The sequence below is a fragment of the Cryptotermes secundus genome, unplaced genomic scaffold (genome assembly GCF_002891405.2).
Source record: "Cryptotermes secundus unplaced genomic scaffold, Csec_1.0 scaffold13, whole genome shotgun sequence".
NCBI lineage: Eukaryota > Metazoa > Arthropoda > Insecta > Blattodea > Kalotermitidae > Cryptotermes > Cryptotermes secundus.
The window spans coordinates 1,395,243-1,410,874 of record NW_019734350.1 but is presented as its reverse complement, the minus strand read 5'-3'; the positions used below and the strand labels follow the sequence as shown (position 1 = coordinate 1,410,874).

Here is a 15,632-nt window from a genome sequence, read left to right as displayed (position 1 = left end):
TATCCAGTCTAACACTGCGGTCTTGAGGGTCTTGAGGAATGTCATGTCTTCTAATCTGGTAGATCACATGGAGTCACATCCGAGAGGACCCCAGTCTTAATTCACAGGCCTGAAAACCTCAGCCCTCAGACACAGTTTAATTTAAGAAAGCAGTCTTCTGGGATTTGGCACCGTGTATATGTGGTGTTAACCGACGTTTCGGAGGAACGTATCGCCTCCATCTTCAGGGTAGAAGAAAAAATATAAGAAATCTGCAAGCGAAGAGACCGTGGCTTGCAGATTTCTTATATTTTTTCTTCTACACTGAAGATGGAGGCGATACGTTCCCCCGAAACGTCGGTTAACACCACATATACACGGTGCCAAATCCCAGAAGACTGCTTTCTTCAATATCTAAAGATGTTTCTTCTCTAGAAAAATTTTCGTTTAGTGATAGACCTTTACCCTTCGGTAGCAATCCAAGTTCCACAAGTGTGTACAGCAGGTAAAACCATGTGAGGAGTTGCGTGCAGAAGCTTACTCTGATCTGGTTGCAAATGACCATTATTAAAATCAGCGGCAGTGGGCCAGTGGTTGGCAGCGAGACTGCCTCAACAAACAGCAAGACAGGGACTGGAAAGAAAGTGAGATTACCGTTTGGCAATAGCAGTGACAAGGGGCTAATTGTAGAAACACTGTAAATGCAAACAGTACCGAATCCTTTCTGGATGTTCCTCTAGACTTTAAACTTTAAATTATTCAGGTATGCAGATTAAGTTATGAGTTATGTTTAATTTGTGTGAAGGTGTTTGTGTTTTATAAGAGTTCCCAGTCTTCAAAGTGTTCAGTAAGTAGCTGGATGAATCCTAAGCTCATTTCCTTTTGATAATACTAAATTCCTTTCTTAGTTCCATTTGCTTATCTTGCACACCAGATTCGTCTGTTAGTTTCGTTTGTATATCTTTCATACGACGCATGCGCTCGCTTACCAGGAACAGCGAACTTCCAAGTGTTTGTATTTCATTCCCACTGCCTGAGTGTTCTGTTCTTTTGATAGACTTCTATTGTGTGTTAACTTCTCTGTTGGTACAGTGTTAACACCGCGGTGGAACCGAACCACAATGGAACAATAGCTTTCCTTTCCGTATCAAGAATGATATATTGAGTGAGTGAACCGTTTCGATTTCATCAAAAGAAGGTTATTTTTCTGCAGCCGACACCCTCTCTTTAGCAAATCTCTTCGAAAATTTTCGACAAGGTCTTTTAGTTACACCTTGTTAATTTCATGTAAGGGGTATTCCAATATGAGAATAATGATAGTAATAAATTATTTTTAAATTTCATCCGCTAGCTGAAAATGATACGAAAGTGGTACAAAACTGACTTCAAACAGTACCAACTGTTATTATAATCGCATCAGGTATTGTTAAAGACTTGAGCTACACGGCTATTTGAGTTGGGACGTACTCATTTTAAAAATTTTGCAAATTTCTTATTAAAACCAATGGCAGGACCTCGTATGTTTAGGACAGTGTTTATCAACCGGTGGTCTGCGGATCGCTTTCGGCTATGACTTAATTTATGTTATGGTTAGCATCAATTATACAGACATGTGTTTCAGAACAGGTGAACACTTCATTATAAACAGAGAGTAAGGTTTCTTTTACTTTTAGCTAATAATTTTGGGGTGGGGAATTAACGTTCTTACAGCGGTGATTATAAAGAGTAGACCAAATACGAGTATTTTCTTGGATATGACTCTTTTAGTTGGGCAGAAGTTCACTGACATTCCGAAGGAAAGTATTGCCTCCATCTTCATGGTGGAAAATATAATAAACAGTAAGCTAAACTATATTACATTCCTCCGAAACGTCGATGAACTTGTACGGAACTACACGACATCACATCCCGAAAGATCATAGCACTAAGTAATTTCTATTTTGTTATTATCCAATAAGAATGATTTTTACGCGTCTTTGGTTTTAATACAATATAAAGGCGTTATTTTTTATATTTGAAAAAAAAAACACGTTTAGACTTGCTAGCAAAATTTTTATACGTAGGCTCATTTGTAGTGCAGAGCGTGAGGTGAGTAGGTTACGGGTCTCCGAAACCCTTCTGCCTGTTCCGCGGGTTCAGGGCTCAGAGAAGCTGAGACCCAACGCAATGGGAAAGAAATCATCCAGGCAGGTTGCTTGCTCTCAGTAACCTTTCTATAAGACTTTGCTTTACTCTGTGTGGAGGTTTCATAATTACACACCCTTTGATTCAATTCTCCAAAGTTTCCAAGTTTCGCAGAATTGTTGTCGTTGTTAACACTGACCTGCCAACCGTAACTAGCTTCATTACTAAGTTCCCTGTGATTGCCCCGGCTGTGTGAGGGTGCGGTGAAACTGTATGGCAGCAGACCCTCGACAAATGTTAACGTTCGAAGAGTATTGCCTCCTGGGATATAACGCCGTGTAGTCCGGTAAAAGTCCACCAACATTTCGGAGGAGCATATCGCATCCATCGTCAGCAGCCTATTTGATGCTGGTTTCTTGCTTGGCGTACACTTCAACACTGAAGATGGAGGCGATATATTATCCGAAGCATCCGTTGATATTCACTGGGACGGCGTAATATCCTAGAACAGTTCATATCAACCTCTGTGAGAACCTCAAGTCGAACTTACTCAGTTTAAGGCAGTGCTTTCTAGAATACAGAATAACAACGCCTGAAATTTGTGCTTTTTCAGATTTCGTGGCAATAACCGATCAAGCCGGAGAAGTTTNTATGGAGGTAGGCCTAGGCCCACTGGGGCTGCGGTGCCAAGAAAAAAAAAACAACCAAGCATTTGTGTTAGATGCATGAAATTTTGCGTGAAGATGGATGATAACGTACTCACAAATTAGGTCATGTATCATCACATACGAGTGCGGCTTTGATGCGAAACGTGATTATACAAAATGTCCCAGGAGGAAAGGTCAATATGCTGGGAGGTCATAGTATCGGTCATTTTAACCAAAAAAAATGTATATGTACAAGTGTCCTATTCCGAACTGTTTCAGAGCTAGAGCTACTTTACTGTACAGCAGTGGACAATATAGCAGTAGCGGCAACATGCCATGTCCTCCCACGAGTTGCCGAGTAAAGTTGATGGTGACGGTGGAATATTAAAAAATGCATTATACTAGGTAAACTGCGCCACATTCGTCACTTGAACAATAAATACCGGTATTAGAAACAGCATGTAATACCTCTTTCTTATCAATAATTTTGGAACTGTACAGTGAAATAACCGGGATAGAGTAGTCGGTATAGCGAATGGCTGGACGACCGAGGGATCGGAGTTCCAGTCCCGGTAGGGTCAAGAATTTTCCCCACGGCGTCCAGACCGGTTCTGGAGTCCACCCAACCTCCAATTCAATTGGTACCGGGAGTAAAGCGGCCGGGGCGTGAAGCTGATCACTCACCTCTAATATCTAGGTCAAGAATATGTGGAATTATACATCTAATGTACACCTTCATGGCGTAGTGCTGAATTAGTTAAGCACTGGGACAACTTTACATTTTACAGTGAAATATTTCTATCTCGGAAACCGTTCGGAATAGGATACATGTACATATATATTTTGTTGCTTAGAATGACCGATACTGTGACGTCCCAGAATATTGACCTTTCCTCCTGGGACACCCTGTATATGACGGTATTATACATTAACGAAATTCCGTAAAGCGTAACAAGTCTGTGGTCAGTGCGGAGCAAGACGAATGTGCCAAGTGCCACAGACAATAGACGCGTCATAAGTCGCTGTTGCACTGAGCGAAATCACGTACGCTCGTTGTTTGAAGAATGGGTAAAGCAGGAGTACAGAAGGCAATGGTAGCTGGTAAAGCTGGTAGTTCTGCTTCCTTTGTCTTCCCTCCCTCCCTCCCTCCAGTTGCGAGACTCCCTAATTCTTATCCCATACTAAGAGAAGTAACGTCTGTTGGGTTTGGGTTTACTTTTCAGAAGTGTTCATGTTATTCTTACGGAAATAAAACGTAACTAAGGGCCCCTTAATGACCCTAATGAACAGCACGTGTAACACATTTCTTTCTTCAAATATATGTATTCTTTACTAGAAGACGTATTTTAGTAACAGATATATAATACTTGTGTAGAACGTCAGGCGAAAAGAAACAAAAGAAAGCTCTTGACTATAACCACATGGTGTCTAAAAATTTAGATTCAAGAACAGTTTTGATACTATTCTCCATTGTACGGCTAGACCTGGAAGGAAGTGACATTTTCCCTTCAGACTTCGGACTAGAATATTGCCTAAATCTCCCTCCTTCCATGCGTGCTACATTTCTCCTTCCATCCCATCTACTTTGATGCGATAGCTCTAATGATATTTGGCAAAGGGTGCAAATTATTACTTCCTCATTATGCAGTTTGCTTTCACTTGTAGTTAAACTTCTCTTTTGTCCCCCTTGGCACTACAGCCCCGGTGGGCCTAGGCCTACCTCCATGAACTTCTCCGTTCACTTAGGTTTTTCTAGTTCTTACACATTCGTTAGGACTCCTTAGGCGGGTGATCAGCTCGTCGCAAGGCCTCTACCTGTACACAAATGCAGAGAAACGCACACACACAAACTAAACATCCATGCCCTGAGTGGGATTCGAACTCACGATCCCGGTTTCCAAGCGAGCGAAAACAGTGCACGCCTTAGACCGCTCGGCTACCGTGACCGGCAGTGTCCTTCTTTAGGTTCTCAGAATTCTGTTCTCAAACACCCTCATATGTAATTCATTAGGGTGAAAGAATATTGTCACGCGATGGAGTGACGATAGACGGGGTTTGGATTGATCATCGGATTTATTGGACTCTTAGATACAGCGCATGGCTACGCTTTACAATTCACTTTTACACACACGCGCGCGCGCGCAGACTAGTGCCCAGTCACAGCTTCAATAGTCATTGCTCGATGGCGGCTTGCAGCGGCGGACGTTCCCCTTCCTCTGGGTTTCGAAAATATCCCCGGCCTCAGCTGCCGGTTTCTCACAGCAACAGCTCACAACGACCGAACATCAGCAGTTCACTAACTCAGTTACCCACCACCCAATTCAACGCTCACTAACTGCTCTGCTTGTAACATCTCGACACGGACCGCATAGAAAACACCGATATTTTGTCGCTGTGCAACTTTTGCCGTGGAAACATGCTGGTTTGTGAAGCCGTTACTTAGCAACGGTTCCTGTAAGGCTGCTTATTTTGCGGTCGCTACCTAGCAATGCATCTACATGTCACAATATTTAAAAGCACAGGCTCTTTTGTATATACGGCAAAGATTCAGACTTCTAGCACCATGTGGCCGGTTAGCGGCCTTCCGAAGGAATCTCTTGCCTCAGTCTTCTATCCTGGAGGCAACAAATTCCTCCGATACGCCCACCACCACCGACCAAACTACACGATGTCACAACACAGAGAACTCGAATCTCAAAGGTAACATCACGGTGTTACAAATTTGAGTCTTGAATAAATTGTGTGTGTGTGTAAGGGGAGGGGGCTGTATTGCAGTAGGGCCCATTGATTTCGTTGTGGAGAGAATTGGGATTTTGTGTATCTCTGGCCTACGCAGAATCCCAATCCTCTGTATATCATCCAATGGCAGAGAGGTCTTGTTAAGACGATAATGAATTTTGAGTTTCCATAAGACGTGGGGGATTTCCTGTTAGCTGAGTGACTGTTAGCTTCACAAGAAAAACTCTGTTCTGTGAAGTTAGTTAGTTAGTCGATTGACAACTCGTGTAAATTCAAAATGACTTGGGGATAATCGGAGGGCAAACAGCAGTCTTGAATGGAGTAGCAATGAATCTGACGGAGAAAGCGACAAGTGAACACTGTCTACTGGAATGCTTGTCACTCAAACTGACAGCTCAGTCACGAGAATTTGATTAGTCTTGTATTATGCTTACGTATATGATATAATACTCACATATCTGTTCCAAAGCTCCCAGGACGATCCTGCCCATCCCCATTGCATGTAGATTTCCCTGTCTCAACAAATAGAAGAGTATCAGAAAGCAACCTGAATAATTCATACACGTTCAAGAAAAATCGAAACTAAAGGCCGTGGGGATCCGTTGCGCTGACTACGTGACACCCTCTATCCGCAGAAATTGGCACTGACTTCGCCGACAAGCGGCGGTCGCTCTGTCGGTATAATTCGCTTGCAGACTACAGACCACCGAGTTTTTTTTGTTGTTGAAAATAGTCCATGTAAGTGTTATTTTGAGTTGTATATATTTTTAACTAAAAATTATGTCGTAATTCTAAATCTCAGAACCGCTTATACAGAGTGCGTAAGAAAGGATGGTTGGTATTCAAGCGACCGTTACGCCGCGTCGGGGGCAGGCGTAGAGTGGGGGTGCCGACCGTTGGGTCGGTGGGAGAATGCAGGTTCAGTTAGTAACATGGAGTGGTCGGGTGCACAGCGTTGGTTCGTCGTAGAGACGTTTTTGAGAAATAGAGTTTGTGATCGCCACTCAACGTGCCTTTAGCACTCATTTTGAGCCCCGACGTCGCGATAGGATTCATACTCGGAACACAATTTTGCGGTGGTTAGCTTCATTTCGTGCCACATGTTCAACCTTGGTTGAACCTAACGTCATCTCGCATCGCGGTGACATTCCTTGGCTCGCACGTTCGCCCGATCTTGCGCCCTGCGATTCCTTCTATTGGAGCCATTTGAAGGCGAAAGTTTATAAACATCGACCACATATACTGGACGAGCTGAAGACAGCGATTTGAGAAGAAATCGCGGCGATTCCTCCAGATAGCGCGAGAGTGAAGAATGACTTCAGAAAACGCCTCGAAGTCTGTATCAGAAGCCAAGGACGTCATATGGATGATATTATATTCCACAAATAAACTGCATATGTTAGCGAATCTGATGGTATCAATAAAATTTGGATTTGATGAAGCCTTATCAATTTTATTGCCCTGTGAAATCCATCCATTCTTTCTGAAGCACCCTGTACAAAATTCCGTCGCTGAACAGGATTCTGAACTACTGCGACTCACTTCCTACCCTCACAACGCAGCGCTTTAAAATTCATCTGATTGTCATCACGCAACTCACTTCTCGGTCTGCAAAAAGAGACTGTCTTCGAAAATTTTGTATTTAGTGCATAATTTGTTCAAAATCGTTTTAACGGACATAACGAAATTGTCATTATGACAATGTTCGTATTAAAGTTTTACTGATGAAGGTGTTTCTCATTTCAGAGACCGCCATGCTTCTACCGGTTACACTGAGCTCCAGCAGGCGTGTTAATGAGACGAATGACATCAGAAGAAACCTGCGACTCCGCTACCCAAAGGACCCGGCTCAGGACAAAGAGTAAGTATACGAAACGACACAGTCCTTTTATTTCATGGTGCGGCTGATCTGCGCCAAAGGGCTGATAAGATAACGAGTTGTAGGGCAACCTAAGACTGCCCACACGAATATCTACAAGCTACTGAATGGAGTCTGTCTGTCTGTCTCTCTGTTTATCACTTCATTCATCTGTATATCTGTCTATCTATCTATCTGTGGCTCTGCAGTCCTTTTGTTGAACCTTGGCCGCTTTTTCAATTTCTTAATCCTATACACAGTCGGCAGGGATTCCTTAGACTGGGGATCAGCCCGTCGTAAGGCGGCTACCTAAATAACACAGAATAAACGCACACAGACATCCATGCCTTGAGTTGGATTCGAACCCACGATCCCAGTGTCTGAGTGAGCGAAAACAGTTCATTCCTTAGACCGCACGGCCACCATGATAGGCACTGGAAGCCGTCACAGGTATATTTCTAGGGAAAATATAAATGACACTTATTGACGCAGGATTTACATTGTTGGGCAGCTGCTCTGTCTTTGTGTATTGTTGGGATCCCTGAATGGAAGAGACTCCTCGTGGACCTAGGCTTAGATGGGAAAATGATTTTAAAATGAAAGTTAAAAAAAAAATACGACATGCGGATGTGGACTGAATTCATCTGGCTTAGGATATTGTTCAGCGGCGGGAATCTTGTATACATAGAAATGAAAAACCAAGTGACCATTATCTTCTGAAAAGTAACGCCGCCCCATGGAGTTCATTATAATGAGAACATCATAAAGATGAAATCTGATAAGGGAACTGCGCGAACAGTTGTTGGTCAAATTTCATTTTGGTCCGTAATGGTCCGCTGTTGCTCTTAGTTTGAACTGAGCTCAAATCAGAGTTCATGGTTTTTAAATGACTTTATGAACGCAGTGAACACTGACATAAAACACAATCTTATATCTCGTTAAGGTGTAAAGTTTGTTTTCCCGGTTGCTACCTGCAACGACATGGAATTGAAAACAGTTTATAACTTTGCAATATGGTATCTTTTCTGGCAACGGTAAATTTCTGTGCGAAGCCAGTGAGAGCAAAGACAAGGAAAATACACGAAATCACAAAGGAAGCAATTGGAAACAATTTCCGAACATGATTTTCCGCTCCATTTTTTAATCTTCTTATTAGAATTCCTCTTTTTACAAATGTTATGATAAACACGTTATTAAATATATTATCTTTACAATTTCCTTCCCTTATCACATTTCATCCACACTTAATTTTGTTGGAGAAGCGCTCTGGAAGGAGCCACTTGGAGGACCTCGAAAAGATGGCTAGATAACGTTACGACAGAGCTTATGAATGCAAGTTGCGAGGTGGTCTGAACGGACATAGAATCGTGCCCAATGCCTGACTTTGATTTCACCGGCATTAAACCTCCGGGTTCCGCTACCGCAGTGATGATTATTTTGTGACTGAACAAGCGTGAAATACCAAGATTTTGTAGTTTGAATAGAAATAATAATCGATAGAACAAAATGGAGAACAGCCGAGCGTGTTAAAGGGAACAGCCAACCATGATACAAGCAGATGCTTTGCGGGTGTAGTCCAGTTCAGGCAGCAAGCTTTTATAACGTGAAAGCAATTTGCATTACATATTTTCGTTCTCTTTAAAGGAAAGTAAATTGAAGTTAATATTATTCTGTCCGATAATGAAACCGTTCAGTTCGGAGCGAACGCTTTCATTCGCAGTTTTTGATAAACTGAAGCATAAAAAGTTGACCGGTTCTGTTGAAATTAAGAAGAAGAAGCCATATATATTAAAGATGTTAATCGAGATGTAAGCTAGAAGCCACTAATATTTCACTCAGCTGGTGAAAGTGAATCATTTTGAAATAATTGGCCTTGTTAAGAACTGAATGTTCGTTGGAAGGGGAAAAAAATGCCCGTGTACTGAATAAAACTTAACGGAAATACGTAAAAGAACACTGAAGTAAAAATTCAAAATTACACAAAAATTGAAGAGTACTCTCTTCTGGCATATAACACCGTGTAGTCCGCTGAAACTTAACCGACGTTTAGGAGGAAAATATCGCTTTCATCTTCAGGGTCGAATAAGCCGAGGAAGAGACCCTGAAGATGGAAGCGATATTTTTCTCCGAAACGGCGGTTATCTTTTAACGATCTACATTGTGTTATATCCCAGAAGACCACCCCTGTGAAAACCTCAAATTGTACTTACATAAAAATTGTTCACTTCTGAATTACATTCCAAGCAAGATGTTTACAATACTGTAAAAGGTAAAGGTGTCCCTGTAACAGGCAGCGGAGGCCCATAGGGGCGTGAGAGGTCGAGGCTCCCACATTTTCTAGACAACCGGCTCACAGATGGCAGTAAGGTTGTCAACCCTACTCGCCGGCCGCCCTTTAGCCCCCAGAAAGATTCCTGGTACTTTTTTCTGTTAGAAGCTGAGCCGACCCCAGGGCCATAGCGCGGCTGGAAGGATTAGGTCAGCTGAAAAAATTCAATCTCATCGGGAATCGAACTCGCGACCTTCCGGCTTGCAGTATAGTGCCTCAACCAAGTACGCTACCGCGTGCCCCTTTACAATAATGCATTTGTTATTGGGTAGGGAAAAAATTATTCCGTGCTTTCGGTGTCCCCCCGTAACTATTTATCGCTGCATGAACCCTTGGCACTTGTGACCTTATTTTACTGTCTCAGATTTGAGACTTCCTTTTTCATCGCCTCTTGCGACTCGCTGCGTCACGGTGGAGGTATTCGACCCCGCCTCCACACGGGTTGAAGTGAATTCTCATTCCCGCATTCTCCAATATCCTCTCGGCACGGACCACACATAGAAAACACGTGTCACGTGTCACACTGCGAGCTCATTGGTCCATTAGCAACACTGGGCGTGGCGCGGAAGATATAGAAAACACAGCCTCATCTATTGTTGCATGTTGGATCGTGTGCCTGGCAACACGTTGATCAAATCCGTTACAATATATTCTTCCCCCCCCCCGTGTCCAGATGGGTTCCACGCAACATTCAGCCAGACTGAGTGTCTGCGGCAAAGCGGCCGCAACATGAAGCTGATCACCCATATCAGTCCAGTGCAAGGTTAAGAATGAGTGGAAGTATGTATCCACTCTTTCATGCATCTTCATGGTGTTCATACTTCGAGGTCAGGAGGAACCTTTGCCCTGGTATAATATTTATGTGCAAAACATTTCCCGAGTTCTGCACACTGGAGCTTATGCACACCATTGTTCTCCCCTCAGCGATGGTGATCTTAGTTTTATTTACTTATTATAATTTATTATTTGATTGGTAGTATGAACATCATATAATTTATAATGGCAGACACATGTTTAAAGAAAACTGAAAGGCAAATGATATTTGCTCGTGAGCTGTCTCTACCCTAAGACAAAGATCGGTAAAATATTCGGAGAAAATTTGGACTGTAATTCGTAAGTCTTTCTCTTATATTTATATTTCGTCACCTCTCCTTTTCCTTCTTCCCACATTCATTACTCGGGTTTCGGAAGTTATTCTCCAGGTTTCCAGACGTTTTGTCCGTTGTGACGGCACAGCAGGTTGTAATGAAGCTTACAAACAAACTACTAATTGCAGTAAGTGTTTGTGGGTCGTTCACGTGCGCTTTACTTCTGTCATGATGAAAGTACTATTAACTAACTTGGTCACTTCGGATAGACGTTGAATGCAGAAGTTACGTAAGTTCGTAACCTCTATGTTGTGGAGGAGCTTCGAATCATGGCGTCTCTTGTGTTAGTTCCTACGCTCTGACTTGCATGTGGTTGCATCCATTTCTCGCACAAAGCACCGCTTTTGGTTCATATTTTTCGCCCCCTTTTAGAAATTACTATTCCTCTGTAGTCACGAATTATGAATTTATTCCAGGATTTTTATGTTGCTGACTGTGGATTCATCCGTGGAATATCATGAGGCTGAGGCTTGAAATTAGAGGTTCCTGCATGTCTGCACACATTTACATATGTTTCTCAATCACTCAGCTCTATGGATGTAGGCCCATTCCGTTTGAGCTTTTGGTGTATTTTTACGTTTCCTGCGTCTCTCTCAGTGACAGTATTGTTCACTGATGCTGTAATGCGAAGAATTTACTGTTTGCTCATTTCACTGTGAACTGAGTTGTCCCATGATGTAATTTCATGAAGCATATTGAATAAAATTCGTCTTTGATGTAAAGCTGTTGTTTTCGGCGCCGATACGTATTGTTATTCAAAAAGGGATTCCAGTGCCTTTCCAAATAATTGATTTGTACGCTGTTAGACTCAGACAAACCTGCAAAGGAAATATTCGGGCTACATTTATAGGAAAACTTTTGGGCTACAATGAGGCCAAAATCGAAGACAAAGACCACAGAAAGTGTTAAGCTTTCTTTAAAGACACTATGCCTTTAGACATCGCCTTTTAGACAAAAAAGAGACGACTGAATAAACTATAAATATAAAAAGGGTTGTAAGGGGTAGGAATTAGTATAAAAGTATTGTGGCTCCTTCATTCTTTGATTCGACTTGAACTTCTAATAATCACTGGCTCAAGAACCTGTTCTAAGTGCCGGCTTTCTTTCTTAAAATAAACTGTATGCTCTATTAATTACATTCATTTATTTGTAGTGTCTTATGGTTACATACTCCAACTGACTTGCTTTTCTTTACTTACTGCTGTGGTGCCACAGACTGATCGCTTGATGCATTAAACAGCAGCCAGGCTAAAAATTAATGTTCGATATAGATATACGTAATTTGCTCTACAGTACCCATGATAGTTGCATAATAACCAGGCTAGGGACAGAGAAACAGAAAACTTGAGGAAAGTGCTTTTATATATTTGTAAAATTCGTATATGATTGGCTAAGAAATAAACCTAAATAGTGTCACAGGTGCCCATCATTATAGCATTGACACAATTATTGACTTTTTTGACATCCGTCACCCTGTTTTTTTTTTATTTAAGAACAATGTTTCGGAGACTGAACTGTTTCTCCGTCTTCCGGACGTCCGGAGATGCGTACTAGCTCTATCGATTGGGCCAAACTTATCAGGCTCTTACCTGAGGACGGAGGCAGAGTCGTCTCCGAAACACTTTTAGTGTGAACAACGATACACAATAGAATGTAAATACTGTATGTTGACTTAAGGTCTCAGTGCGACCGTTTCAAAGGTGAAGAATTGCCTGAAGATTCCCAACTAGGGCCAAAACATGTAGCAGCTGATGTGATTTTTATGTAATTTTAAATCAAAAAGAAACTGCGAATATATTTAAGTTGCGTTAAATAGTGAGGTGAATGAGTGAGTAAAAACAGGAGGATGGATAATGTCCAAAAAATCAATAATTGTATTAATATACCATCGCCACAAATTTTCAAAATTTACTGTAGCATTATGAGAGGTTGAGACAAGGTATAACTGACACAGTGATACTTCATGTGTTTGGAATTCGAAACAGTGTTGATACTAGTTTGTAACTCATTACGGGGAATGAACTCTCAAGCATAGATGCTGCGCATTCTGAGATCCTGGTCCTGAGAAGATCGAGATCCCTCTAAGAGGTTCACTGCCCTCACACTGCCTTCTTTCTTAGCTGCAGTTTTTCCCATGGGCCGTCACAAGGAGATGAGAATTCGCGGTTTCTTTTAGGGGTTGGCTCTGGGTTGCGTGTGAATTCCAGTTTCAATTTCCAACAGATTAAAGAAAGGATACGCTTTGCCTGGTGTCGATTGTTTTTTCTTCTTCTTCGCCTTCTGCTTTTCTACCTCCTTCCTAACTGCAATTCAACTCCAGTTCGTAGCTGTGGCACTCACATTAAGTGATATAAAAGGTAAACTAAGTTAGGCTGTGCTTAATTAAGCACGACGCTATGAAACCGTGTGGGAGAGCGGAGGTATCCTTCCACGCATTTTGAACTTCTTCACTAATTGGAGGAGTATGTTCATGTCCGGGCCACTTTTTCTCTCGAGATAAGCGTCCCGGATCTGAAAATGTGGCGAAGAAATGAATTCCTGTTCCTGCTGGAACTTAACCCCTTGTCATCCAGCACCTTGCCAGTCAGTACGTCAGTCGGACTCATCCTGAATTTGTACTCGTATTTATGCGAATGTCTACAGTCTATAGGGGTGCTCTTCAACTAATATTGATTAGGTTAATTAAATAAAAAGGTCTGATGGTTGTCGCGTGTAGCAAGCATGTGGAAACAATATATGCATACCATACTTCTGTTACGAAACCTCAAGGAAATAGATCATTTAACACACTTAGGATCATAATTAAAATCAAGTTATCTAAAAAACTAAATTCCATGGCTTGAGGTGAGTGAGCTTCACGTCCCGGCCGCTTATCCCCGGGGAAAGAGCCCCCGATACCCACTGGATAAGTCTGTGTGGGCCCCATAGCCGATCTGCACAACATGTAGAAGTGAAAATCCTTGATCCTACCGGGAATCGAAGTCCGATCCCTTGGTCTTCCAGACAGTAGCCAGTCGCTACACAGAATGCGCTATCACAGACATGTAGTACGCATGGGATCTAGAACTGCATACTGGGTTTAGATAGGAAGACACGAAGGAAAGGACCACTAGGAAGCCCTAGATCTAGATGAGAGGCTAATATTTAATGCATCTTAGGGAAGCAGGATTGGGGTATGGACTTGATTCATCTCTTGCGAACGCCGTAATGAACCTTCGGTTTCTGTGAAGTCCTGGCAATTTTCTGTATGAACGTCCTTTGTCTTCTCAAAGACTCTACTCCGTGCAGTTTGTTCTTTTCCTTTTGATGGATTAGTCCATTGGGCCTGTTCCCATTCAGAATTAATCTAATAGTATGAAAAGTATAGAGATTTGGTAGAACTCCTTGGACGGGGGATCAGCCCATCGCAAAGCCGTTACCTGCATGGGAAAAGACAACCACAGAAGGATCGGGGACTATCATCCATGCCTCGATCCTAGGCGAACACATTTCGTGCCTCAGACTTCACAGCAACTGTTATCGGTTAGTAAGTTGGTTCGTAAATTATAATTACGTGTGCTACTGTGAGGGTATATTCCATGACTTTCTATCAGAGCGACTGCAACCGGTGTTTTGTCTCCTGTCGTCCCAAATATTACCTCCACTTACACCATTACCGTGCGCGTATCCATTATCCCAACCTCAGGATTTATACATGCTCAGTTTTCTTCATGTCTTGCCTACAGGGAAATCCCTTTGTTAAGACGTCACCGCCTTTTCTTCTCATGTCAGGTTGCTTCAACAACATAACCAAATTTATAGTGCAAAAATGGTCTTTGCCCACCGCTGTTTCGTTGCTTTATAATCTTTCGTGGCAATGGTTCCAAAACTGTGCTTCACGGAGCCCAAGATTTCCGCGAAGGACTCGCAGATGATCCTCGAATACCCTCTGTAACGACGATTTTAATATTGCAAAATTATTGAGTAGTGAATGTTATAGTCTTAAAAAAAAACCAACTAACTCCATGGAGTTGATTCCTTGAGAAGCCGCTAGTCGTTCAGCTACTCAAGAATTTCCCACCATTTCATGGAACCCGACGGTTCATTACCGTGTTCACAAGAGCTTTCCACTAGTCCATAAAAATTGTCTAATTGTGCTATGCACACAACTAGCACAGCAGCTAGTAAACTGTACTTACGCAACCCTCTGCGAAACGTGAAAAATATGTTCCTGTGCTTAACTATTTAAGCACTACGCCATGAAGAAGCAGGGGGAGTGGATATATAAATCCACGTATTCATGACCCTGACACTAGATAGAGGTGAGTGGTTAGCTTCACACGCCGGCCGCTTCAGCCCCAGGGAAAGAGCTGCCGTTACGCATTGGAGGAGAAATATATTGCTTCCACCAGTACTCGAACTCCGACCCCTCGGTCGTCGAGCTCGTAGCTAGTCCCTATACCGACTGAGCCACCCCGGCTCCTACCTACTGTACAGCAATGCCTCAAAAGAGAACCCATACAAGGGTCACATTGCCTTCCCGAATGGAGTTGAAAGGCTAACTTGGAAAAATGGAAGTCGGAAAGTTCCTGGCATAAACTACTTCAAGTGTTTTAAGTCTTTACGTAAAAGTTCTGGTTAAAGGTAACGACGTAATTGCCATGCTCGTATGGCTCTCAAATGACTGCTTATTTGCCTCTACTGACATTCTCTTAATTATTCACTTGTTTCTACTTTGGCAGCAGCATCTCTTTTAAATCAATATTATTTTAGTTTACGTAATAGGCGGTAGCGTAGTCGGTTGAGTCATTATGCTATAAGCCGGAAAG

The 15,632-nt window shown here is 42.3% G+C and overlaps 1 protein-coding gene and 1 long non-coding RNA gene across 2 annotated transcripts in view; one reads left to right on the top strand and one right to left on the bottom strand.

Annotated features, from left to right (window-relative positions):
* Window positions 1-15,632, top strand: part of LOC111868746 (somatomedin-B and thrombospondin type-1 domain-containing protein) — a 200,146-nt gene that overhangs the window by 150,253 nt on the left and 34,261 nt on the right. The window contains exon 3 of the mRNA XM_023859683.2: window positions 7,236-7,350. Coding sequence (XP_023715451.1) covers window positions 7,236-7,350 — 115 coding nt within the window. The remainder of the gene's footprint in view (window positions 1-7,235; window positions 7,351-15,632) is intronic.
* On the bottom strand, window positions 349-6,103 carry LOC117282649. Its single transcript, XR_004513472.1, has 3 exons — window positions 5,944-6,103; window positions 2,303-2,605; window positions 349-612 (listed from the first exon to the last, which is right to left on the bottom strand). It is a non-coding gene; the product is annotated as an uncharacterized LOC117282649 (long non-coding RNA).